Source organism: Bubalus kerabau, chromosome 1 (genome assembly GCF_029407905.1).
Source record: "Bubalus kerabau isolate K-KA32 ecotype Philippines breed swamp buffalo chromosome 1, PCC_UOA_SB_1v2, whole genome shotgun sequence".
NCBI lineage: Eukaryota > Metazoa > Chordata > Mammalia > Artiodactyla > Bovidae > Bubalus > Bubalus kerabau.
In genome coordinates, this window is record NC_073624.1 from 8,077,856 (window position 1) to 8,104,461 (window position 26,606).

The following is a 26,606-nucleotide window of genomic DNA, read 5'->3' on the forward strand; positions in this document are numbered from 1 at the left end:
CCTTCTGGCACCCAGAGGTGGCACCCAGAAGGTTTCAGCCAGATGGCTTCTGGCTTCAAAGGATAATGCAAAACTCAAATGAGTGTAAACAGCGAGGAAATGTATTTATTAGGTCACACAACTCAAAGTCCAGCGGTGGATCAGCCTCCAGGGGTGGTAAAATCAGCTGCTCAATAAAGCTGATTGAGGGGCAAACGATGGTCATTTCAACAAATGGTGCTGGGACAACTGAATGTACACACACGGATGAATGTGAGCCGTCACCTCATGCCACGCGCAGAAACAGACTCAAAATGGACCACGGACGTGAATGTAAAAACTAAAACTATAAAGCTTCTAGACGAAAATATGTGAGAAAACCTTCATGATCTTGATTTTAGGCAAAGATCTCTTCTATATGACATCAAAAGCACAACCTAAGGGACTTCTGTGGTAGTCTAGTGGCTAAGAACCCACCTTGCAATACAGGGGACGCAGGTTCAACCTCTGGTCAGGGAACTAAGATCCCACATGCTGCAGGGCAACTAACTAAGCCCGCACACCACAAGGAAAGATCCTGCACAATGTACCTAAGACCCAGCACAGCCAAATAAACAAATACACATTTTTAAGGAGCACCATCCTAAAGAGCATAAGAAAAAACTTATAAATTGGGACTTTATCAACAAACTATTTTTTCAAAAGGTACCATTAAAAAAGTAAAAGACAAGCCACAGAACTGAATATTTACAAATAAAAAATTTAGCCAAAAGGGAAATTCCCTGGTAGTTCAGTGGTTAGGACTTTCCACTCCAGAAGTAATGGACTCGATCCCTGGTCAGGGGACTAAGGTCCCACATGCTATGGGGTGTGGCCAAAATTTTTTAAAATATAAATAAATAGATGTGTGTGCTTGCAAAGTCACTTCAGTCATGTGTGACTCTTTGTGACCCTGTGGACCACAGTCCGCCAGGTTCCTCTGTCCATGGGGTTCTCCAGGCAAGAACACTGGAGTGGGTTGCCATTGCCTTCTCCAGGGGATCTTCCCCACCCAGGGATTGAACCCACATCTCTTAAGTCTCCTGTGTTGGCAAGCAGGTTCTGTACCACTGGTGCCACCTGGGAAGCCCCCACATAAAGAGATAATTAAATAAATAAACATATACAACACTTACCATATGACCCAAGCAATACTACTCCTAGGTATCTATCCAAGAGAAGTGAAGATGTTCACAGCAGCTTTGTTCACAACAGCCCCAAACTAGCGGCAGTGTAAATGTCCATCAGCTTGTGAATAGATCAACATGTTATACGGGTACCTTAACAGACAATTATCCTCCAAATGAAATTTTTCTGTGCGAGGTAGTTTAGAACACTGGTTAAAGGACTCTGGACTTACTTGCTCTGTACCCTCAACACACTTTAATTCCCTGAGCCTCACTCTTTTCATCTATAAAACTGCAATATGAATACTTACCTCATACAAGTACAGAGAGAATTAAATGAGGAAGTGCAGATAATGTACCTCAACTAGTGCTCAAAACAGCTGTTTCTGTATCAATTTTACTCGAACAATTAGGGAAAAGTCATGACATTTAAAAGGGAATTTAATTATTCACTTTTATATGTAAACAAAAATAGATACACATGTATATGGTCATCCCATATATGGAAAAATACATATTTATTACTCCTACCTCACACCATACCAAAAATAATTTCTAGAAGGATTGCAGTTCTGAAGCTAAAATAAATAAGTAAAGTTTTTAAAAGAAAACATATAAAAATATCTCTGACTTTGCAATAGGCACATCTTTTGCAAACAGGAAACAAAAACTGTCAATCATGAGTGAAAAAAACCTTTAATGAATTCTATGAAAACTAAGAAACTGTGTTCACCAAAAGACACCATTATGGGAGCAAAAAGACAACTCACAAGTATTCTCTCTATATATATCTGATAAAGGTCTCAAAGTCAGAATTTTAAAAGAACTACAAATCAATAAGGAAAAGATAGAAAACCCAAGAGAAAAATGGGCAAAGATTTGAACAGCCAATTCAGAAAAGAAGCTATACAAAAGCCAAATACGGAAAGGGTCTTGACTTCATTACTCTCTAGGGAAATGCAAATAAACTAGAGTGTAATACCACTCCACTTGACCGGAGAAAGTAAAAAGGATAAAAAATATAAAGTCTAGACAAAGATGGGAAGGAACAAGAACTCTCTGAGTGGCAGTTGCTCCAATCACTTTAGAAACTAACGAGGAGGAGACACTGAAGCTGAAACTGCCTCCCCTATGAGCCAGCAAATGCACTCTCAGCAGAAATACAGGCATGTGTGTGCTTTTCTTCTGTTTCAATACAGGTGAGTCATCTTTGCATTTTAATGTCTGTTTTGCTAATAATTAATTTTTATGACTTTAAAAGGGTATACTATGAGTTAGTTACTGCTACAATAATTCTACAAACCAAGCCACTCTACAATTCACTGGCTCACAGGTCTATGCTGCTGCTTATTGCTTCAGTCGTGTCCGACTCTTTGCAACCCCATGGACTGTAGCCCACCAGACTCCTCTGTCCATGGCGATTCTCCAGGCAAGAATACTGGAGTGGGTTGCCATGCCCTCCTCCAGGGAATCTTCCCAACCCAGGGATGGAATCCAGGTCTCCTGCACTGCAGGTGGATCCTTTACCATCCGAGCCACCAGGGAAGCCCAAGAATACTGGAGTGGGTAGCCTATCCCTTCTCCAGGGGAACTTCCTGACCCAGGAATCCAACCAGGGTCTCCTGCATTATAGGCAGATTCTTTACCAGCTGAGCTACCAGGGAAGCCTTTGCAGGTCTATAGGTCGGGTAGAAAGTTCTGCTGAACCTGGCCGTTGTAGACATGTCCATGTTAAACAAAAGACACGGATATGAATATTCATAGCAGCACAGTGTGCTGAAACAACACACTGAAACAACCCATGTCAGCTGAATGGATAAATTTATTTTAATAGATTCATACCATGTAATAAGAATGAACAAACTATAATCACACACAAAGATTATGGCCTAACCTCACTAACATAGCTCACAGTAAAGTAAACCAGACTTAAAATACCTTGGAGTGTATTCATTTCATTTATATACAGAACAAAAATAGAACTAATCTATGCTGTTGGACATCAAGACAGAGGTACCTCGCGGTGGCAGTGAACAGAGGGGGCATGGTGGGAACTCTGGTCTTGTTCTCTCTCTTGATCTGGGTGCCGGTTAAACGTGTGTTGGCTTGTGAAAATCCTTTGAGCTATAAGGTCAAATATCCCTTCTCTGTACACTTCTGAAGTGTCTATATGTCGATAAAAGGAAACAGAACAAAATCAAATATGGATATATTATGACATCGAATTCGAAATATGCCCAAACAAGAGCCTTACGGAAACCATGCTTGCTGCAGGGCTTCTGGCTTCTCCTAGCAGCCGTTGTAATCCTTTCTATGAAGTTTCTTTGGTGGGAACCTCTGAAGGTGCCATTTCCATTTCCCATGGTGAGGTTTTGAGGGCCATTGTCAGGAGCCCTCCACCCAGAGCTTCTCGAAGGGGCTGGGGTTCCAGGCTCCTGGGCCAGTGCTCACGGGACTGGGGCGAGGCCAGTGAGACGTGGCAGGGCAAGGGCATGGTCAGAGCCTGTCTGTTCTGTACTTGAAATTTTGCTCATCATTTTTTGCCATTAATTTCGTTTTCTTTTTTTTTTTTGTTAAATTATTGTCTTGATTATTGAGGGTTTTCTTTTGGCGTCCACTTAAAGTTTGTGTCTGAGTCTCCTTGCCTTAGACTATGACAGCCTGGTTGGTCAGCTTTAATTTAAGAAAAAAGAAAGAAAAATCTCTGCTAGTTTTTATTTTTGAAGCAAAATCTTCATGTTCCCCAAGCTGTAAGAAGTTTCAGTTGGGTTTCACTCTCACCCTTTACCCACAGTACGAGTTCTTTCATCTGAGTAAGGAAGGGGCTACTAACAACTTTTCACCACCAGGATGCGCCAAAGAACCGTTGATAAAGCCCAACTCGCAAGGTGTCAGCCGGGAGACGTTCCCCAGGCTGGATTCCTTTTCTCTGACAAAAACCCATCCATTTTGTGATTCGCTGTCTCTCTATAAGGGACTGTTTCCAGGAGGCTCCAAATACATGAGCCAAATTCAATATAAGAGTATGCTTGGATTCTGTCCCCAGAATATCCAAGTAAGAATATTTATATTGGCTGCAGTGATCAGAAAGCCAGAATAAAGTCCCATGGGGGTTTGAGCTGGTCAGACTTGAGTTTAAATCCTGGCTTGTGTAATGTGGAGCAAGGTATCTTGATAGGGTGACGAACCCTCTGAATTTGCCTGGAGTTGTCCTGGTTTTGGGCTACCCAGGTGGCTCAGTGGGTAAAGAATCCACCTGCAGTGCAGGAGACCCGGGTTCAGTCCCTGGGTTGGAAAGATTCCCTGGAGGAGGGCATGGCAATCCACTCCAGTATTCTTGCCTGGAGAATCCCCATGGACATAGGAGCCTGGAGGGCTGCAGTCCATGAGATTGCAAAAAGCCAGATACAACTGAAGCAACTACGCACGTACGCACGTCATGGTTTTAGCACCGAGAGTCCTGCAGCCCAGTCTCAGTTCCTGCAAACTACTCGCTTGACCCTCAGTTTTTCTGATCTGTAAGATGGACATGGGCTTCCCTAGTGGCTCAGTGGTAAAGAACCCGCTTGCCAATGCAGGAGACCTGGGTTTGATCCCTGGGTCCAGAAGATCCCCTGGGGTAGCAAATGGCAACCTACTCCAGTATTCTTGCCTAGGAAATCCCACGGACAGAGAAAGCCTGTAGTCCATAGGGTCACAAAGAGTTGGACACGACTTAGCGACTAAAAAACAAGAGGGACATGATGTCAGGACCTCATTGGGTGAACTGAATGAGTGAATGATGTACCTAGTAGGTGCTGAATAAAAGAATCTGCCTGCAATGCCGGAGACGCAGGAGACATAGGTTCAGTTCCTGAGTCAGGAAGATCCCCTGGAGGAAGGCATGGCAACACACTCCAGTGTTCTTGCCTGGAGAATCTCACAGACTGAGGAGCCTGGCGGGCGACAGTCCATGGGGTTGCAAAGAGGTAGACACAACTGAGCAGCTAAGCACATACACAGTACTGCAGAGGGCTGCAGGCATGGCCTGAGTTCCTTTGAAACCATTTAAACAGAGCCCCAGAGTTTTTATCGCCCTGCTCATGCATTCAATTCAATTACAACAATATTTGCTGAGTGCTTATTAAGTATCAAGAAATTGTTAGCGGTTTAGCAATTATGGGCACATTTTTTCAAATGCTTGACACTTTTCAAGGATGTTATGATCTCTGGGGACAAGCAAAGACAAAGTGGTTATAGAGCAGAGGGGAAAAAATAATCCAAGGCCATTGCCAGCGCCCTCATGGATCCTAACTTAACTCTTGATTGGAAAACAGTTGTGGTCTCCTAACTTATCCCCTCAATCCCATTTCAGTCTCCTTCCAATCCAATCAACTATCAGGTTGCTCTTAAGACACAGTTTGGATCCTGTTTTCAAATGTCCAATGCCCATCTGGTCTTGGCATTCTTTCCTTTTTACAACAGGGCTTCTGCCAAGGCTTGAAAGCCTTATCTCTCAAACAAGCCAGACAACTCCCTTGCTCAGATATGCCCCATATTGTCCTTCCTCCATGCTGTTACTCACAGTGCTCCCTAAGCTGGAGGGCCACGCCTCACTCCCTCCTTTCAAACCTAAACTCCTTCACGTGCTCTTACTGGGTTCTACCAGACACGAGCTCTCCCTTCTCTGATTTCATTTCTACCATCCTTACAGCATTGTTCAGATTGGTGCCATTTATAGTGCCAGGAGAAATATCAATAACCTCAGATATGCAGATGACACCACCCTTATGGCAGAAAGCGAAGAGGAACTAAAGAGCCTCTTGATGAGACTGAAAGAGGAGAGTAAAAAGTTGGCTTAAAACTCAACATTCAGAACACTAAGAACATGGCGTCCGGTCCATCACTTCATGGCAAATAGATGGGGAAACAATGGAAATGGTGAAAACCTTTATTTTTTTGGGCTCCAAAATCACTGCAGATGGTGACTGCAGCCATGAAATTAAAAGATGCTTACTCCTTGGAAGAAAAGTTATGACCAACCTGCTGCTAAGTCACTTCAGTCGTGTGCGACTCTGTGCAACCCCATAGACTGCAGCCCACCAGGCTCCCCCGTCCCTGGGATTCTCCAGGCAAGAACACTGGAGTGGGTTGCCATTTCCTTCTCCAGTGCATGAAAGTGAAAAGTGAAAGTGAAGTCGCTCAGTCGTGTCTGACTCTGTGCGACCCCATGGACTGCAGCCTACCAGGCTCCTCCATCCATGGGATTTTCCAGGCAAGAGTACTGGAGTGGGGTGCCATTGCCTTCTCCATGACCAACCTAGACAGCATATTAAAAAGCAGAGACATTACTTTGCCAACAAAGGTCTGTCTTGTCAAAGCTATGGTTTCTCCAGTAATCATGTATGGATGTGAGAGTTGGACTATAAAGAAAGCTGAGTACTGAAGTACTGATGCTTTTGAACTGTGGTGCTGGAGAAGACTCTTGAGAGTCCCTTGGACTGCAAGGATATCCAACCAGTCCATCCTAAGGGAAATCAGTCCTGAATATTCATTGGAAGGACTGATGCTGAAGCTGAAACTCCAATACTTTGGCCACCTGATGTGAAGAACTGACTCCTTTGAAAAGACCCTGATGCTGGGAAAGATTGAAGGCTGGAGGAGAAGGGGATGACAGAGGATGAGATGGTTGGATGGCATCATTGACTCAATGGACATGAGTTTGATCAAGCTCTGGGAGTTGGTGATGAACAGGGAAGCCTGGTGTGCTGCAGTCCATGGGGTTGCAAAGAGTTAGACACAACTGAATGACTGAACTGAACTGATTGTCCCTATTCTTGATTGCAGACCAGGATTGTCTATTTCACTTTTTAATACCTCCTCTAGTTCCTTCTGTGTAGCCAATGGATGTTTATTGAATTTCAGCCAGAGTTTTCATTTTAGTATCTGTACCCTGGCTTTGGTAGTTTTTGGTTGTGTGATAGCAAATCAAGTTCCTTAATTAACCTGTCTCAGTTTCCTCATCGAACAACGAGGATCATAATAGCATTCACCTCAGGTGAATTTCACAAGAATGAAAGAAGATAATGCATTCAGAATGCTTAGCAGTGTGCTTGGCACTTTAGAGCCATGGATTATCAGAGAAGGGAAGGATTCATTTAGACCGGAGGAAGAGTGGAGGGCTTCCTGGAGGAAGTGAAATGTGAGCTAGGATATAAATACGTAAAGATAAAAGAGAAGATATTTAGGGAGAGGGACCAATCTGAACAAAAACTTAAGAAGAAACAGGGAAAAGCAAGAAGAGCTCAGGATAGGGCTGATCAAGACCTGGGAAATGGAAGTGTCCTGGTGGTCCAGTGGTTAGGACTCCCTGCTTTCAGTGCTGTGGCCCAGGTTCAATCCCTGGTCAGAAACAAATATCCTGCAAACCATGAAAGTGTTAGTTGCTCAGTTGTGTCCGGCTCTCTGTGACTTCATGACTGTGGCCTGCCAGGCTCCTCTGTCCATGGAATTCTCCAGGCAAGAATACTGGAATGGGTAGCCATTCCCTTCTCCAGAGCATCTTCCTGACCCAGGGATCAAACCCAGGTCTCCTGTATTGCAGGCAGATTCTTTACCAACTGAGCCACCAGGTAAGCCCACAAACCATGTGGCGTGGCTAAAAAACAAAACAAAACAAGACCTGGGAAATACCTTTGAAGAGATTCCCCAGGAAGAGAGACAGCAAGGAAAAGGACAGGTGGGGTAAATCTTTTAGGGTGATGGATTAGCAGATTGGAAGGAGGGGGAAATGGGTCTCTAGCAGTTTGTTGAAGGTTTCTGTCATTGGATTTGCCCATTTCAGCAACAGCAGCAAAATTAGAAGTGGCAAGTTACATGGGTGACAGAATCGAATCGGCCTGTGTTTACAGCAATTTGCAGCAAAGGATGGAAATGCACGAAATGACAACTACTGCTAATTACTAGGAGGGTGAAGCTAAAAATCCCATATTTGTGTTAATTAATTAAAGGTGTACAAAAAAGAGTGAATTTGGCTTAGTAGGAGATTGGGGGGTGGGTGGGTGGGAAGGAGTAAAGGAAAGAGGGTGGAAAAGGTTGGTGACAAAGTCAGTTTGAGCCACAGGTTCAGGCAGCCACTAAGCCTGGTGATGGAACCTTGCAGTGTGCTCATGGATGGAGGGGTCAGATCAAGGAAGGCCAAGGTTTCACTGTGCTCTGTGCTGGTCTCATCACACCTGGGTGTTTAAAGTAGTCACATTTTGGCTTCAGTGAACGAAAACCCAAGTGGAAAGGGAATGAATTGGCACCCAGGGTTAGACCCACACGGTGCCCCTTCCAAGTTTCTTTAACAGGCCAGTTCACCCATCCCCCAGCGGCTGTACTGGCAGCAAAGGGTTCCCAGATGCCCCAAATTCTGGAGAATTGCCCTCAGCTGAAGGGACTAGCGTTGGGGAACTTAACCCCTTCAGAGCCCATGGCTAGTGACTGAGCAAGATTGGGCAACACAAAGCGGCCTCGTGGTGGGGATAACCACGTGGCATGGTTTATGCGCCAGAGCTCTCTGGGGTGGATCAGGCCAAGAGATTATTTGAGCCTTACTTGGCTCTTTTCCTTTCCCTGCTCAACTTCCTCCCTTATAGGTTTTTCCTCCCTCAATAATTCCATTTACAGAATCTCCCTTATAGGCAAGGCTCTAAGGACCCTGACTTCAGACATCTGTGAAGTCAGCCAGAAAATGGCTGGACCCAGGCTCTCCAACAGTCATCACCTGCTGGGGCCTTTACGGTGTCTCAGCTCTGATAGTTCGCAGGTTCTCACGTGGACTTTATTCTCAAGCACATTATTTCCTGTGGTCTCCGGGTCAGTCCCAGGTGCAGAGCTGGACAGTTCGGCAGCCTCACTGCAAGAACTTCTCCTTCCTAATAGTTTCAACAAAGGATCCAGGAATTCCAATTGTACCGCCTTGGGTTACCTGCCTTTCTCTAAATCAGTCTCTGCAGATGGTGGAGGTGGGGAGGGGTGAGCAGTGCTTTGATCAGGACTGGGTTGGAGTCAGCTCCTTGGCCGAGTGTGGGGAGGAGTGGTTCCCCAGGGGAAAATTAGGGTCCTCTTTCCAGAAGAGAAGATGTCTGATGGAAGGACAAAAATAGCACATGTCCCTGACGTGCTCGTGTGCGGTCATGTCCAACTGGACTGTCGCCTGCCAGGCTGCTCTGTGCATGGGATTCCCCAGGCAAGAATACTGGAGTGGGTGCTATTTCCTATTCCAGGGGATCCTTCTGACCCAGGGATCGAACCCGTGTCTCTTGAGTTTCCTGCATTGGCAGGCAGGGTTCTTTATCACTAGCGCCACCTGAGAAGCCCCACAGTATAATCCAGGGAAAAAAACAAGAGTCAAATTGAAAGCAGAGATCATTAAGTGCTCTAGATACAAGTTTCATTAATTATTTTACTTTTGTGAAAACCTTCCTGCATTGCATTACCAATAAAAAATAAATAAAACCCACCACCAGCCATTTCTATCTTCATGTCTGTATCCCTAATAGAGCCTGACAAACTGAAGATGTCCCCACAAAGTCCCTAGGAGAGTGTGGTGCATGGAAGCCATCGTCTGAGGAATGGTGACAAGAAGACTTAATCTCTGTTGTTTTGGGGACTGGTAAGAGGGTGTGGGAAAGGCAGCTTGCTGGTCATCTTCAAATATTTGGAATGTTGTCATGACAAACTGGGATTAGACGTGCCCTGTGTTATCTTCAGGGGATGACATTAGGATTTACGGTCAGAAACTAGAGGGAGGCGGATCATCCATAAGAAATATATATGCACACCATATATATGATATTCACACACACACTCACACACACACACACACTATATACACACACACACACACACACACACAATTTGTCTTAAGAAAAGGAGAGGCCTGTTTGAGAGGTGGTGAGTTTGCCATGTCTGGGAAGCTGAGTGGGATGTTACCCTGTTCATGGCTAATAACATATGCTGTGGGACTTCCCCAGCCATCCAGTGGTTAAGACTCTGCTCCCCAATGCTGGTGGCCTGGGTTCGATTCCTGGTTGGGAAACCAAGATCCCACATGCCATGGGGTGTGGCCAAAAAGTGGGAAAAAAAAAAAAAAAAAAAAACAACAAAACACACAGCTGTGTTTCCCTCTCCCCGCCCCGGCTATTTCCTGAAGGCTGAGGGTAGGTAGACGCCATTGGGAATGCGCCAGCCCGGTCTTGTCTTAGGGAAACCTGCCCCACGCCAGTAATTTCCACCGGCAGGACTTTTGCCTCATACCTCTGGGCCCTCTAGTTAGTCATGCTGCTGGGGATTGGCTGCATGGTCACCCCAGCATGTGCCTTCATGTCCCCCAGTTCGGTGAGAGAGCACCCCCAGGGCAGTGATGACTTCGTTTGTCTTACCCCCTCAAGAAATATTTGCTGAATAAATAATTTTATCAAGACTTTCATGGAGGAATTCTTGCCTTGGAGGAAGGTATGTGACTAAAGGGCCACAGGGCTCCTGCCTGAACTACAAGATTCTATGACCAGCGGTGATACTGAACTTGAAATTTACAAGATAGATGAATAACTGGGAAGACCCGGGCGCCCCTTAGGCTTTTGCAGCAGTTGGAGGGGGATAGGCACCCTCTCCTGCCTTACCTCTGAGAGTGACACCAATGGGCAGCCTCGGGAAGCTTTTGGGGGAGAATAGGGGGTGTAGTAAGAATTACTCTGGGATGTAAAACGATCTGCCTCTTTTCAGTCTGTATGCCATCACGCCGCTCCTTCCTAAACCTGCAAGAATGCTCTAGCCCCTTCTTCCTGTAGCTGCCCGTTACTCCCCCCTCCTTACTCTGTCTGGTGACACCATCCCCAGGAAGCTTTCGGGAAAGCACTTCCCCCTCTTTCCACCCCGCCAAGTTGCAGTTATTTAGCCTTTTCTGGGCTCCCGCCCATTGCTGGGGGGAGGGGAAGCAAATGGCTCGCTTCCCTCGAGGCACTCACCGCAGGGAACCTGGTTTTCCTTGTTTCTCTCTCCCTTTTAGCCCGCTTTCTTTCTCCTTGTTGAAGTCATGGACCAAGTCCCTGTGTGGCCTTTGCGCCTAACGCAGCACGCGCACACACACACCCCGCACCCCCACCCCGACCCCACACCCCTTCGCTACGAGAGTGGATGCCGGAGAGAGGAGGACATCAATCAGCATCTTATAATTATAGAATTACAAGAGTCGTCTAGTGCAGTCCTTCCTTTTACAGATGCTCTTCCTGAAGTCTCCTGATACAGGGTTTTGGGTTCATTCAGTCTTTTTTTCTTGAAGCCCAAAGCACTTTTGCTGTTAATGATCTCAACATTCTGGGCAGGTAAAGTTGGGGTAGGTGGGTGCCGGTATCCTCCCGTTTACTGTAGTGGAAACTGACTCAAAGAAACGAGACGACGGGCTTCGGTGGGGCGGGGGCTGTAACGGGAACTCAGGGCTCCGGGCCAGTGCGGAATTTATTGTGTCTCCTTTTGGGAAGCGTGAAATTAAGTAATCGATTTATGAGCCCCAGGCGGGGATCCTTCAGCCCCCTAAAAGGATTGTGATGGGGTCTGGAGGATTAATGCATTAAGCTCTGGCAGCATTGACCCCTTGGCAACTTGGCCAAGTCTGGCAGGGTCCGCCGCCCTTGCCTTGACTGGATGACCATTGGGTTGCGGCCTCTTTAAGGCCCCAGCGCCCCGCCTCCGGCTCGTCTCCGACCTCCTCCCACCTCCTCACCGCCACTCCACCAGTTCCAGACTTTCCTCGACAATGAGGTCATCTCCCCGCTGCCCATTGGCTACGCTGGGCCGTCAGTCACAGGAAGTCCCGCCGCCACGCTCGCCACCCTTGTATTCCTCCCTTGCCCTCCCTCCTTTTAGTCCGTGGTTCCCGGCCTCCACGAGGCCTCAGATTGGTCAGCACTGCTGTCACTCCTTCAGCGGGCGTGGCGTGGTGGGGGGTGCGGGAGGCGGGTGTGGTAGGAGGACCCGCAGCTTCCGTGCCTGAGAGGAGCCGGCCAAGGCCGTGTCTGTGGTGTCCCCGCGGCGGCAGCGGTGAGCGCGACCGTCCCATCCTTCCCACCCTCTCAGCTCCGCTCGCTGCACGCCCTCCGCTCGCGCCGACTTATCCACAGCTCCGCGCGTCCCTGCTGGACGCTGAGCCTCGGGAGGAGACACGCGCGGTTGAGAGCCGGAGCGGGGACCGCCGCGGAGCCCGGCCCGGGAGGAGAGCCAGGCGGTGAGTGAGAGTCCGGGCAGGGACCCCTCCCCCACCGCTGCCCCGCCCCGAGCATCCTTTCTCCGGGCGACCCCGCCGCGCGCGCCCTCCGGGGGTCTGGCTGTGGGCCGGCCTCGCCCCTCGGCCCCTTCCCCACCGTCGCCCCGCTTCCCCAGGCTGGGGTCGTAGAGCCGGGACGGGCGGCGTGGGGGCGCGGGCGGTCGGTGCACCTGTGCGCGGCGGGGCCGTGCCGCGGGGGTGTGGAGGCACGGAGGTTCCCGCCCCCGCGGCGTCCCGGGCGTTTCGTGACTGCAGGGACCAGGTGTCTGTCGGGTGCTTTCTCCTGGATCTTGTGTAGACCCTTAGGATCCATGTGCAGTTCCCAGGATTCCCAAGCAAGGAAGTCTGACCTGGACTTGTTGATGCCTGTTTGGCTACCTGAATGCTGCCAGGTGTAAGAGATCTGGCACATCTGAAACTTTCCCCTCCAACAAAATGTTTGTCAGGACACTTCTAGTATATTCCCTAGCCTGGCGAGATGCAGGAGCATTGATCCTCTGTAGTTGCTAGGGCTGAAGTTTTCCAGTCAGATTCTCAAACCTGCCATTTGCCAGCTGTGTAATCTTGGGCCTCAGTTTTCTCATCTGAAAATTGGGGGTAATAATAGTATCCATCATGGAGTCGTTGTAGGAGTTAAAATGTTTGACACTGCGCTTGCCCACCTTAGTAAAGGCCCAAGCAGTGTTTGTTTTTGTGACACTGAGAACCACGATAGACCAGCATGTGTGTGTAAGCACCAGGCCAACTTGGCTTTGTCAGGGTTTCTCTGTTTTCTCTCTGTTATGCAGCATAACTAACGGGCAGTTTGGTGGACAGTTAACTGCTTACCAGCCTATACTTGGCATGAAGTGTGCGTGGACAGGAATGTGAAATATGTCACTTAACTCTAGGAGTGAAATCACACCTCGTGTCCTGCATGTTTACATACTTTAAAATCCATAAGATGTCTGAAATGCGCCGCCTGCCCCCCCACCGCCGAGTTGCCAGTTTTTGAGCTCTTTTCAGGGTCTTCCACCTGAAGCCAAGGTCTGAAGCAGAATCTCTATTTAAAATAAGAAGTTAAATTTGCGTGTCTTACTTTGGAAGATCCCCCCAGATTCCACATTTCACTTATGCAGTTTTACTGTTGAAAAGCAGCCACCTCCCAGGGATGAGGTGACAGCCAGCTGGCCCACAGCCCTATGACTGTAGGGTGGGGAACCTTTGGCTGAAAGTTACTAAGCTAAATTTTGCCTGGTGGTGGTCACATTTTTCACAGCGAATCAAAGGGCTTTATGATCCTCAGTTTCTTAATGAAGTGTTTTAGAAAGAAGCAAACCATTACTGCTTTTTTCAAAAACACATGCATAGGAAAACCGGCTGTAGTATAGTTCCAGCATTTGCTTCAGTTCTTTGCCAGTAACTCTTAAGAAGAGCTCCTGTTTAAAAAGGCTTCCAAAAGCCACATCCATTAGGATACCATTTTTTATTTAGAATGAAATCATGTGAGAGTATTCTGTATTGCATAAGCCAAAAGTATTTAATGCAGACTTTCTGAGTCCTTAGTGCTATGTCGAGTGTTATGAGGAAGGGATCAGAAGCACAGAGGAGCATCTCGGCCCATAAAGGGCAAAAACAAAGTTTGGTCACCCAGGAGTGATCCGGGTACTGCTTGAGTAGTGACTTCACTCATTCATTCAGTTTTTGTTTCATGCCTGTAACGTGCCAGGTGTTTTTCTAAAAGCTGAGGCTATGAAATGAGTGAGGCGTATGTTCCCTCCTCATGAGGAACTCACAGTCTAGTGGGAGAGACGGATGTGACAGGTAACTGTAACACACTGAGATAAACGCCAGGTACAAACCCAGAATCGTGTGGGAGAGTCGAGGGAACGCTTCCTGTGGACTTCAAGGAGAGGATGGCCTTTGAGCTGAATCTTTTATTCATTAGATAAAAGAGAGGAAGATCATTCCAGAGAGGAATAACTAAACTTAAAAACTGACAACTGTTTGGACCATAAGTACAAGCCCTAGGTAAGGGGTAAGAAAACTGACATTCTGCCACGCTCACTCCGTAACAGGCATCAAGCTAGGCTTTTAATGCATTGCTTAATCCTCACAGTGATTCTGTGAGGTAGATTTTACTTCCACTTCAGGATATGGAAACTGAGGCTCAGGGTGTTAAAGAATTTATCTAAGGTTACACAGTGAGGGACAGAGCCAGGACTGGAATTCCTAATTTAAAAGTGTAGTGAGCTTTTTTTTTCTTTTAACACTCTGTTTTGTTGTAGAAGTACTAAATAATACAATATACTTCAGTTAAAAATTGCTTTCTGTGAAACAAATTCATATTTGATTGAGTTGCTTGGACTTGTATAATGAATATAGGCTATTTTTTAAAAAATCAAATGGTATTTATTTTACACTCATAAATGTGATATTTGCTAAAAATCATGGCCCATGAAAACCTTCAGTAAAAACAGAGAATACAGAGACAGATTTAAGTGGGGGCACTTTAGGAAGTAAACAGGTATGGACTTTTCTTGAGGCTGCAGCTTCAATATTTATTTAAATATAAAAGAAAAACATATGCAGACATACAGCCAATTAAATAGACATGATGAAAGGGGTGAAATAATTTTTGAATATTTAAATTTTAAAAGGGGGAAACTAGAATTTTGCAGTCCTGTTAACAAAGATTGTTTTATTATATTTAGAGAGACCACTGTGGCAAGGGCATACAGTGGACTGTAAGCTCCATAAGGGCAAGGATGTTTCTTTGTTTTGTTGTCAGCTTCAAGGGCGGTTCTGGGACACAGCAGATGCTCAGAAGTCTATTTCAGAAGGCCTTTGAGACAGAAAAGGGAGGACATTGATAGAGTACAGATGAAGTACTTTAGGCATAGGGAATAGTTTGTTAATGGATATGTTTTGGAAGAAAAGGAACAGTGGACAAAGGGGAATAGTCTGCTGGCACAGTTCAACAAATATGGGCACTGTTTATTTCTAAGGCTTCAGGGAGCTTTGAGAATTAAGAAAACAGTCTATGCTCTTAAGGAGCTTCCAGTGTTAGAGAGTAAGTGTCTGGTATTAGCTGTCTACTGCTGTCAATTGCCGTGTAACAGTTATCCCCAAAGATAGGGCTTAAGATGGCAATAAACATTTATTACCTCTCACAGGTTCTGTGAGTTAGGAGTTCAGGAGCAGATGGGCTGAGTGGTTTCAGGCTCAGGGGATCTCCAGAGATTGCAGTAATATGTCAGCTGGGTTGCAGTCCTCCAAAGGCTTGACTGAGGCTGGCAGATCCTCTGTCAGGGAGGCTAATCTGTATGGCTGGCAAGTTGATGCCAGCTATGGGGGGAGGTCTCTGTTTCTCTCCACGTTGGCCCCTCCACAGAGCTACTTCTGCCTGCCCCCCAGCACGGCCACTGGCTTCCCCCTGAGCGAGTAATCCAGTAGACCACACCGCATCATCTTTTATGACTTAGCTTCAGAAGTCACATAGCATCCTTCCTCCAGCATTCTGTAGGCCACTCGTTGCAGGAAGTGACTACACAGGGATGTAAATACCAGGAGGTGAGGGGTCAGCTTGGAGGCGGCCTGCCATAGTGGGAAGCATAGAAAAAGCTAAGTGTTGGAAGAAAGCACAGGGTGCTGGGGTAGGGGAGGGAAAGAGGGAGAGGGGAGGGAGGACTCAGAGGAGGGAGAGATTACCTTTGGGATGATGAGGGAATTGGGAAAGTTTTCATTGTTTGAATAGATAGTTGCAAATATTTATTGTGCGCTTACTGTGTGCCTTCCACATGGTAGGCTCAGTTATGGAGGTGGACACTGAATTGGGGCCACCTGAATGTTTTTAAGTAGCCTAGACCAGCATTGACACTAAGGACAAATATTTGATCTTTATGTATAAGGTGAAGGTGGAGTCATTTTTCTGATGTTGAAGAAAACAGTCACTTATCAGAGAGATAGACAAGCAGTTACAGAGTGTGAGTAGTTAAGAGGATAAATACTAGAGCCAGACCTTCTGGGTTCGAGTCCTGGATCCACCGCTTGCCAGCTCTGTGTGTGGTACTGTGATACTTCTGCTACTTTATCTTCTCAGTGACTCACTAACTGTAAAATGGTGGTGATAATGATGTCTGCTTTATATTTTGCTCTGAGGATCGAAAAACTTAAATATGCCAAGTCCTTGGAACACCTTTACATGCATCATCATCATCATGATTATTTTTCGGCAGTAACACAGATCTGACATGACTGAATGAGGTTGGAGGCAGAGATGAATGAATATAAAATGATGTATTCAGAAGGAGGCATTTAGATGTCAATCATTGCTGCTTCAGCATCACTTTTTCCAGTTCAGATACCTACATCTTGATAGATTTTATTTCGCCAGTTAGAGTGAAAGCAGTGATTTTATTAGTTGAACTCCACAGTTAAACAGGACCTCAGGAGGTACACAATTTGCCCACCAACACATTGTTGACCGGGATATTTTTGCAGAAACTAACGCCTGTGGCATTAATGTGTCTCTGGTCAATAATGTGTTAAGGGTATCTCATACCCTCTTGTTGTCCCTCTAAATTCCTAGGACCTTTGTCTGCAGAATGGGTTTAGTCAGAAGCACTTCTTACAGTTTCACAGGCTTCAAGAGAGCTTAGAGGTGGATCTAGGCCCCAAAGTAAAAATACCTAGAATGAGAACTTTTGTGAGTCACACAAAACTGAGTCACAGAAGAATCTGCAAAATTCTTAAAGTTATTAACTTACGACTTTTGTGAAGAGGAAAGATAAGTGAACTCCATGTTGCTAAAGGTGTTGAAGCAGGAATTGGTTGACCTGCCAGGGTGCCTTAGTTAGTTGCTAGCATTCATCGCTCAGTTGTGTATGACTCTTTGCAAGTCCATGGACTAGAGCCTGTCAGGCTCCTCTGTCCATGGAATTCTCCAGGCAAGAATACTGGAGTGGGTTGTCATGCTCTCTCGCCAGGAACCTTCCCTGACCCAGGGATCCAACCTGGGTCTCCTGCATTGCAGGCAGATTCTTTACTATCTGAGCCACCAGGGTGCCTTGGGTGGAGCTAATTGCTTAAGTTGCCTTCAGTTCTGCGGTTCAGTGACTCAAGTCCAACTCGCATTGTTTAGTTGAAGTGAGGCTCTGAGAAATTAAATGATTTGAAGTTCCACCACTGTCCAGTGGCTGCGCTGGAGCAGTTCCTCACCCTTTGTTTAAGACAGGCTCACACAGCAGTAACAAAAGGCCTACAGAATCCTAGGAAGACAGAGTTGTGAAAAAAAATGTTTTTTCTTTTCTTCAGATACTGTATTTTTCCTTTTGTGTATATTTGATTCATTTGCTTCTTCACTTACTCTTGTTAATAAGCATTAAGAAATCATTCTCTGTATAAATGAGTACAAGTAATCAGTAATTTGGGTAGCTCATTTTAAAATCTGGAGTGTATCCTCTGTTTGTTACTGAATTTGAAAACAGGTGGGCTATTTTCAGGTTTTTGACCTCTGAAATTGTGAGAATTAAAGGTCAGTTTGGTTTTCTGAAAAATCTTTGTTTTGGTATCAAAATTAAAAGTGAAAGTGAAGTCACTCAGTCATGTCCAACCCTTTGTGATCCCATGGACTGTAGCCTACCAGGCTCCTCTGTCCATGGGATTTTCCAGGTAATAGTACTGGAGTGGATTGCCATTTCCTTCTCCGGGGGATCTTCCCAACCCAGGGATCTCCCGCATCGAACCCGGGTCTCCCGCATTGTAGACAGACGCTTTACCGTCTGAGCCACCAAGGAAGTCAAATTAAAAGTGTCCCGGGTATAATTTGAAAAAAAAAAAAAAATTCTAAACTTCCTATCCAGAGAGAGTAAAATAATTAGGTAACATGTCAAGTGTAAGGGCAGGAGCAGAGCTAGATACGAACAGTTATCAGTTGTGTAACCCTAGACTCACCATCTAACCGTCTGTGACTCGCTTTCCTCATCTGTAACATGGAGTTAATAATTCTTAAAACATGAGGTGGTTATGAGTATGGAGAAATGTAAAGGCGAGTAACAGTGATGTGTGCTTTATTAGTCATCGTGTTGCCTTATTAATCCTCCCACCAGCTCTGTGAAGTAAGTAACAGCACCATTTTGCAGATGACAGTACAGAAGCTTGGAGAGATGAACTAAGTTACCGCAGTCGAGACTGGAACTCAGGTCTGGCTGTGAGTTAAAGACGGCGACTCCCCACCGTTGTATGTTGTTGTTCAGTCCCAAGTCCTGTGCCTCCAGTAAATGTTTGTTCCTTTTCACTTTCTTTTGCATGGTTAGTGAAAATGTCTATACAGTGAGAATTTTTTATGGTAGTAATCACAGTGTTATAGCTCTCAAAATATTCTTTGGGATATTCCTTATATGCATTCAGTATCTTACTGCCATTCCTGAAATGGAAAGCTATAACAGTGACTTCACTTCAGTTGCACAGTAGATACTTACTAAATAAGGGCATACCAGAGTATCCAAATTAAAACTTTTTGGTCAGTGTTTCACTATCTTTGTGACTGTAAATGGTGTAAGTTATGCCAGAGTCTCTTAATCGTGGTTAATTTGTACATATTTTCACTACCACAGAATTGACAGGAATGTGGAAATTTGCCCTCTCATAGTTTAGGACCCGCCATATTGCATGTTGGTATTAGAATGGTGTTATCGTAGTTGAAACTGGCTTTATCGTTGATTTTATATTTTATTAAATGATGGATATCTTTAAAGTCTTTTAAAATTTGCCACATATATGTTGTCTTGTTTTTTTTATTTTTTTTTTTTAGGTAGAGATGGGGAAAGAATTGAGAAATGGAGAATGGAGAGTTTGGGCTATTTTCTTTCTTATTCTTTATACATGTTATAATCACTTTCAATGAACAATCACTTGAACTGAAGCTTCCATTCAGGGACCATTACATTCTTTATTTCTTACATACCAGCTTAATGCCCTGAGGTCATGCAGTGAAGGCAAAGATGTTGTTTTTTTGGGTTTTCTTTGGGTGATGTAAAACATCACCCAAAGGTGGTGTTTTAAATTATATTTTATGGATTCAGTGAATCATTTCACATCATCTTGTTGATATTTTCTTTCTCTTCAGATTTTTTTTTTCCTGGGTTGGGGGTGTGTGGGGTGTGTGGTACTGGAATAGGAATAATAGGGAGCCAAGAATATAATGAGATCATAGGCTAGTAATTTGAAATTAAATAAATTTAAAAATATTTCCTTTACTTAGTAGAAGTTCGTAGGATGATGTGGTTCATACGTGTGATATCTGTCATGAATCTTTGTATGCACTGAATCAGTTATTTGTTTAATCATGTTCATGACTCAGTCACTCTGGAGCGTAATTGACCTCCCCCTCGCCCCTCTTTTGGCTTCACCTGAAAGCTGATTCTGAAGGTGAACCTAGCAGAAACAGTATGTGTGAAAACTGGGTATGACTTGTAGAATTTGGACAAGCTATTCATGACGTTTTATTTTCAACGAGTTTAATAACCTGTTGGGTGCCTAAATAAAACTGAGTTAATTATAGTGTAACCTTTTGTTCTATTTGGAGAGTGTTAAGGGATTTTTGAATACCCTCCAAAATTCACCTTCATCAAGTGAGCTTAGAAAGCTCTTTCTAGAGCAGGAATTCTCAAAACTTTATTTGCATGACAGTTCCTCCTCCTCCTCGCCACTCTTTTTTTTTTTTTTTTTTAAAGCCTAGTAGATTTTCCCTGCTGTTTGGAGATAGTAGTGATGAGTTTTAGACTTGAATGCACCTGTTTTCAGCTGTGGCTCTACTGCTCATTGGCTTTGTGATCTTGGGCAAGGGAATTAATCTTTGTCAATCTCTTGTTTCCTCGTAGGATAGATGTAAGGGGTAAATAAAGTTACGTGTAAAGCATTTAGCACATAATAGGCATTTAATTTGGAGAAGAAAATGGCAGCCCACTCCAGTGTTCTTGCCTGGAGGATCCCCGGGACGGCGGAGCCTGGTGGGCTGCCATCTCTGGGGTCACACAGAGTCAGACATGACTGAAGCGACTTAGCAGCAGCAGCAGCAGCAGGCATTTAATTCTTGTTAAGTTTCATAGCACCCAGAATTTTTCTTTTGTAGCACAAGTCCCAATTGCAGCTAAATTGTTATGTAGTTATTTTATGTTTTTCTTCTAGTAAACTTCAGGAGGCTGTCTCTTCATGACTCTCTTCCTGGCATGCAGCATAGTGATTGGCAGGGCATATGATAAATGCTCAGTAAATGCTTGTTGAATGAATGAAAGTAAAGTGGTAATGTTTCTTCTGGTTAATCAGGTCAGAGCTTTGGAGTCATTTTCTCTTTCTTTCCCACTTCACATTCACTCCATTGGCAAATCCTCTTAGCTTCTTCCATATGCATGATCTGATCACTTCTTACCACCTCCCTTGTCTAAGCCATCTGTATTACTTTCCTGTGGCTGCTATAACGAATTACCAGAAACTTGGTGTCTTAAAAAGACAGTGCATATTTATTCTCTCACAGCTCTGAAGGTCAGATGTCTAAAACCAGTTTCACTGGGCTGAAATCAAGGTGTCAGCTGCAGTGCTGCAGTCCTTCTAGAAGTCTTAGGGGAGTCTGTTCCTCACCTCTTCCAGCTTCTGGTGACTGCTGGCATTCCTTGGCTTGAGGTGGTGTCTCTTCAGTCTTCAGGGCCAGCATTTTCAAATGTCTCTCTGCACGTCTTCTCCTCTGTTTGTCCCGTCTCTCCCTGCCTGTTTTATAAAGAAATTGCATTTAAGGCTCACCCAGATAATCCAGAATAATTGCTCCATCTCAAGATCCTTAGCTTAATCACGGCTGCAAAGATCACCCTCCTTTTCTGACATATGAGTTCCAGTGTTAGGATACGAAGGATGTGGATATCTCTTATGGTACCATTTTCAGTCTGCCGCATTCTGCCCTTTGAACCTCAAAGATTCATATTTGTCCCACAAGCGAAATACATTCATCCCATTCCGACATTCCAGAGTCTCAACCCATTGCAGCATCAAGTCCAGAATCTCATCTAAATATCATCAGCTCAAAAGTCCAAAAATCTCATCATCTAAATCAGGTAGAGGTGAGACTCTGGGTGTGATCCATCTTGGGGAAAAATTTCTATCTGTGCGCCTGGGAAACTTGAAAACGAGTTATGTGTTCCCAAACTACAGTGGTGGACATGCAAAATATGACCGTCATGGACGTTCCCAAATCCAAAAAGGAGGAGATACAAGGAATAAGTGTGTCACTGGTCCCAGGCAGTTTCGAATTCAGCAGGGAAAATTTCTCAGGTTGCAATGCCTGGAAGTAATCTTTTGTGGCCAGGGACCCTGCCCTCTGGGCCTTTGGCTCTGGCTTCTGGGCCCAAGTCTCAGTTCTTAGAGTTATCCTTACTTTTTCTTGAAGGGTAAGTAGTGCATATTTTCAACTGAGTAGTTTTATTAGTAGTTAAATTGCCTGTAGAATTTTGGTAGTCTGACCGTCTTTCTTTTACTTTATTCTCTTTCTGCCCCTTTCAGGCCAAGCTGGCAGTGTTTCTGCTGATAAAACATTCTCAGAAACCTTTGAGTCTCCTGTGTGTATCTCAGGGACTCTTGTCATGAGACAAGAGGTCCTCCAGTCTCGCATTGCTTCCTAGCTCCTGCTTAGGCGGTTGGGTGAGGGTCCCTGCGTCACGTGTGCAATCCTTCAGCACTGATGAAAGGTTGTCCACACACTCTTGGCTTTTTCTCCATAGCAGTGCTTTCTTAATAGGGTATCTCCTAATTTTAGTGTTTTTGTGATCTAGACAAGCTGAGAATTTCCCAAATCATCATGTCCTGGTTTCTTTTAACATTTCGCCCATCTGTTTATCTTTCCTCTTGCATTTTGCCATAAGCAACAAGAAAAAACCAGGTCACATCTTCAACTTGTTGCTTGAAAATCTCTTTAGCTAAATACTGAAGTTCATTGCTTATCCTTGCTAAATATCCAACTTTTCCTTTTCATACAACTTCTGGACAGAGTTCACATAAGTTTTTGTTTTTTTTGCCACTATCTAAAAAGGATTATTTTTCCTTCAGTTCTTAATAATGTTCCTCATTTTCTAATGAGCTCTCACCAGAAGCACCTTTAATGTTTGTTTTTTACCAGCTTTCTGTTTATGATGACATATGTATTCTATTAAATGAGATAGACTTTATTTGTTGTGCTTCTCACTTCCTCCTGAGCTCTTACCAGGAATGTTTTCAATATCCATATTTCTACGAACAGTCTGTTTAAGGCAATCTAGGCTCTAACGGAGAAGGCAGTGGCAACCCACTCCAGTACTCTTGCTTGGAAACTCCCATGGATGGAGGAGCCTGGTAGGCTGCAGTTCATGGGGTCTCGAAGAGTCGGACATGACTGAGCGACTTCACTTTCACTTTTCACTTTCATGCTTTGGAGAAGGAAATAGCAACCCACTCCAGTGTTCTTGCCTGGAGAATCCCAGGGATGGAGGAGCTTGCTGGCCTGCCGTCTATGGGGTCGCACAGAGTTGGACATGACTGAAGCGACTTAGCAGCAGCAGCAGCGGGCTCTTTAAATTAGCTTCTCAAAATCTTTCCAGCTTCCATGCAGTATTCAGTTTCAAAGTCCCATTCCATATTTTAAAGAATTTGTTATAGCAGCACCCTACTTCAAGATACCAAAATCTGTATCAGTCAGTGTTCAACCAGAGAAACAGAACCAGTAGGAGATTAGGTGGTTTATTGTAAGGATTTATTGAGAAACCTGCATTAGAACTGGACATGGAACAACAGACTGGTTCCAAATAGGAAAAGGAGTACGTCAAGGCTGTATACTGTCACCCTGCTTATTTAACTTATATGCAGAGTACATCATGAGAAACGCTGGGCTGGAAGAAGCACAAGCTGGAATCAAGATTGCCAGGAGAAATATCAATAACCTCAGACATGCAGATGACACCACCCTTATGGCAGAAAGTGAAGAGGAACTAAAAAGCTTCTTGATGAAAGTGAAAGAGGAGGGTGAGAAAGTTGGCTTAAAGCTCAACATTCAGGACACGAAGATCATGGCATCTGGTCCCATCACTTCATGGGAAGTAGATGGGGAAACAGTGTCAGACTTTATTTTTTTGGGCTCCAAAATCACTGCAGATGGTGATTGCAGCCATGAAATTAAAAGACGCTTACTCCTTGGAAGGCAAGTTATGACCAACCTAGATAGCATATTGAAAAGCAGAGACATTACTTTTGTCAATAAAGGTCTGTCTAGTCAAGGCTATGGTTTTTTCAGTAGTCATGTATGGATGTGAAAGTTGGACTGTGAAGAAAGCTGAGCACTGAAGAATTGATGCTTTTGAATTGTGGTGTTGTAGAAGACTCTTGAGAGTCCCTTGGACTGCAAGGAGATCCAACCAGTCCATCCTAAAGGAGATCAGCCCTGGGTGTTCATTGGAAGGACTGATGCTAAAGCTGAAGCTCCAGTACTTTGGCCACCTCATGCGAAGAGTTGACTCATTGGAAAAGACTCTGATGCTGGGAGGGATTTGGGGCAGGAGGAGAAGGGGATGACAGAGGATGAGATGGCTGGATGGCATCACCAACTCGATGGACATGAGTTTGAGTGAACTCCGGGAGTTGGTGATGGACAGGGAGGCCCGGCGTGCTGCAGTTCATGGGGTCGCAGAGTCGGACACGACAGAGCGACTGAACTGAACTGATTCCTTACGTGGTTGTGGTGGCTGGCTAGGCAACTGGAACATTCATAGGCTAGGCTGTCAAGAAGGACAGATTGGAACTCTCAGCAGAAACTAAAGTTGGTATTGAAGGTGAAATTTCTCCTTCTGAGAAACCTGCTCTTAAGGCCTTTTATCTGATGGATTCAGGCCCACCTGGATCATCTAGAATAATCTCCTTTCCTTGAAGCCACCTGATTATGAATGTTAATCACATTTGCAAAATACCTTCAAAAGCAACACTTAGGTTGGTGTTTGAATAACTGGGGACCTTAGCCTAACCATGTAGACAGAACTCTGTGTGTATGTACGCTTAGTCGTGTCCAACTCTTTGCGACCCTATGGATTGTAGCCTGGTAGGCTCCTCTGTCCATGGGATTTTCCAGGCAGTAATACTGGAGTGGATTGCCATTTCCTTCTCCAGGGGATCTTCCCTGCCCAAGGATTGAAACTGCATCTCCTTCGTGTCCTGTATTGGCAGGCGGATTCTTTACCACTGAGTCACCTGGGACGTTCAGACACAACTGACCATCACTGTCGTATTGTTATCTCTTGCTTAGATTATTGCAGTAGCTTCCTTTGAACTTGACTCCCTGCTTCTGCCCTTGACTTCTTACGCCGTGCTGTCCACATACGTCCTAAGTTTTATCATTTGCTCTCCAGAGACAGTTTCACGATCGCCCCCGCCCTTAGCTCACTGTACAGCAGCCCCCCTGGATTCCTCGCTATTCCTGGGTTGTGTCGGGTCTTTATGTTGGCTGTTTTCCTCTGCCTGAAATCCCGATCCCTGGATCTTCACATGTTTTACTTCCTTACTCTTTTCAGATCTTTGCTCAGATGTCACATTTTTAGACCATCATGTATAAAAAAGCCACTTTACTCCCAAATCCCAGGCTTTCCTGATTTCCCTTACCCTGCTTCACTTTCTCCACAGAACTATTCAGCCCGTGGCGTCTGTCTGTCTGTTGTCTGTCTCCTGCCACTAGACGATAGTCTCTTCAAGGGGCAGCTACCTTGTTTTGTTTATTGTTTCCTAAGTACCATCAGTACTTGGCGTGTAGTAGGTGCTTCATTGGAGAAGGCAATGGCACCCCACTCCAGTACTCTTGCCTGGGGAATCCCATGGATGGAGGAGCCTGGTAGGCTGCAGTCCATGGGGTCGCTAAGAGTCGGACACAAGTGAGCGACTTCCCTTTCACTTTTCCCTTTCATGCATTGGAGAAGGAAATGGCAACCCACTCCAGTACTCTTGCCTGGAGAATCCCAGGGACGGGGGAGCCTGGTGGGCTGCCATCTATGGGGTCACACAGAGTCCGACACGACTGAAGCGACTTAGCAGCAGCAGCAGGTGCTTCATAAATATTTTTTGAATGAAAAAGTGAAGGAATGGATATTTTCATTTATATTTTCCCTCTCATGTGGTATTGAACATAGTTGATCACTTTCTTTCTTGAACCATTTTCTGTTCTTGCTATGACATTATTCAGGCTTCGCTGGGGCTCAGCAGTGAAGAACCCGTCTGCCAGTGCCGGAGACCCTGGTTCCATCCCTCGGTGGTTAAGATCCCCTGGAGAAGGAAATGGCAACGCACTCCAGTACTCTTGCCTGGGAAAGCCCTTGGACAGAGGAGTCTGGGGGGCCACTAGTTCTTCACCTAGTACCTTATCCCTTCTTTCTACCTCTCCTGCAGTAGTTTCTCAGCCTCTTGCTAGCTCTTCTTCACCCTGACCCAAGTGTGGGATTTTCTCAGGACTCTGGCTCAAACCCTCAAACCTCTTACTCTCTCTATAAGAGATCTTATCTAGTTCCATAGCTTTAAACACCAACTATATGCTGATGATTCCCAAATGTGTCTATCTTTTTTAATACAAATCACTTTGCCACTTCTACTTGGATGTCTCACGGACATCTCAAATTTACATTTCAAACTAAACTTTTAACCTTCCTTGCCTCTTGTCAGAGTTGTTCCTAGTCCAGTGTTCTCCTCCATTTCTGTGAATGGTGCCTCTGTCTGCATAAGTTACATAAGCCAGAATTCAGAGGGTCATCTCTGACATATTCTTGAATCCTTTCATCCATTCCATCATCAATTTCTATTAATAATCACTCTATAAATATTATCTCATTTGTCAACTTCTCATTTCTTCTACTAAAGCCACTCTAGTCCAAGCCATGCCCTTTCCAGGACCACTTCAATAAATTCTTGGCTAATTTTCCTGCTTACATCCTTCCCTGTAACCATAATCATTTCTCCACACCGAAGCCCAAGTTTCAAATGCAGGTCTAATCACATCACCAGTCCTTGTTCCCTAGCCTTTCTCTGTAGGTTCCAAGCAGATAACTTATATGAATGGAATTGGATAGGTCAGAGGTTTTATACGGAATGGTAGGAACTACTGCAGTTGGAGAGAAGAACGTGCCCTGTCTAGAGAGGGCAGCCAG

General features: G+C 45.0%; 1 protein-coding gene and 1 long non-coding RNA gene across 11 annotated transcripts in view; one reads left to right on the plus strand and one right to left on the minus strand.

Moving 5' to 3' along the window:
• Positions 1-8,169: 8,169 nt before the first annotated feature.
• Positions 8,170-10,222, minus strand: LOC129642110 (uncharacterized). The gene is made up of 2 exons (XR_008709541.1): positions 8,893-10,222; positions 8,170-8,359 (listed from the first exon to the last, which is right to left on the minus strand). It is a non-coding gene; the product is annotated as an uncharacterized LOC129642110 (long non-coding RNA).
• Positions 10,223-10,313: 91 nt separating this feature from the next.
• Positions 10,314-26,606, plus strand: part of MRTFA (myocardin related transcription factor A) — a 207,448-nt gene continuing 191,155 nt past the window's right edge. For 3 of the 10 annotated variants that reach the window (XM_055566605.1, XM_055566586.1, XM_055566597.1), the window contains exon 1: positions 12,252-12,393. Coding sequence is in view for 1 of the 10 variants with exons in the window: in XM_055566579.1 (XP_055422554.1) it covers positions 10,599-10,625 (27 nt within the window). In the remaining 9 variants the exon portion in view is untranslated. Of the gene's footprint in view, positions 10,331-10,483; positions 10,626-12,043; positions 12,394-26,606 lie in introns of those variants that run through there. The other 7 variants (XM_055566591.1, XM_055566611.1, XM_055566620.1 and 4 more) reach the window with 6 other exon arrangements.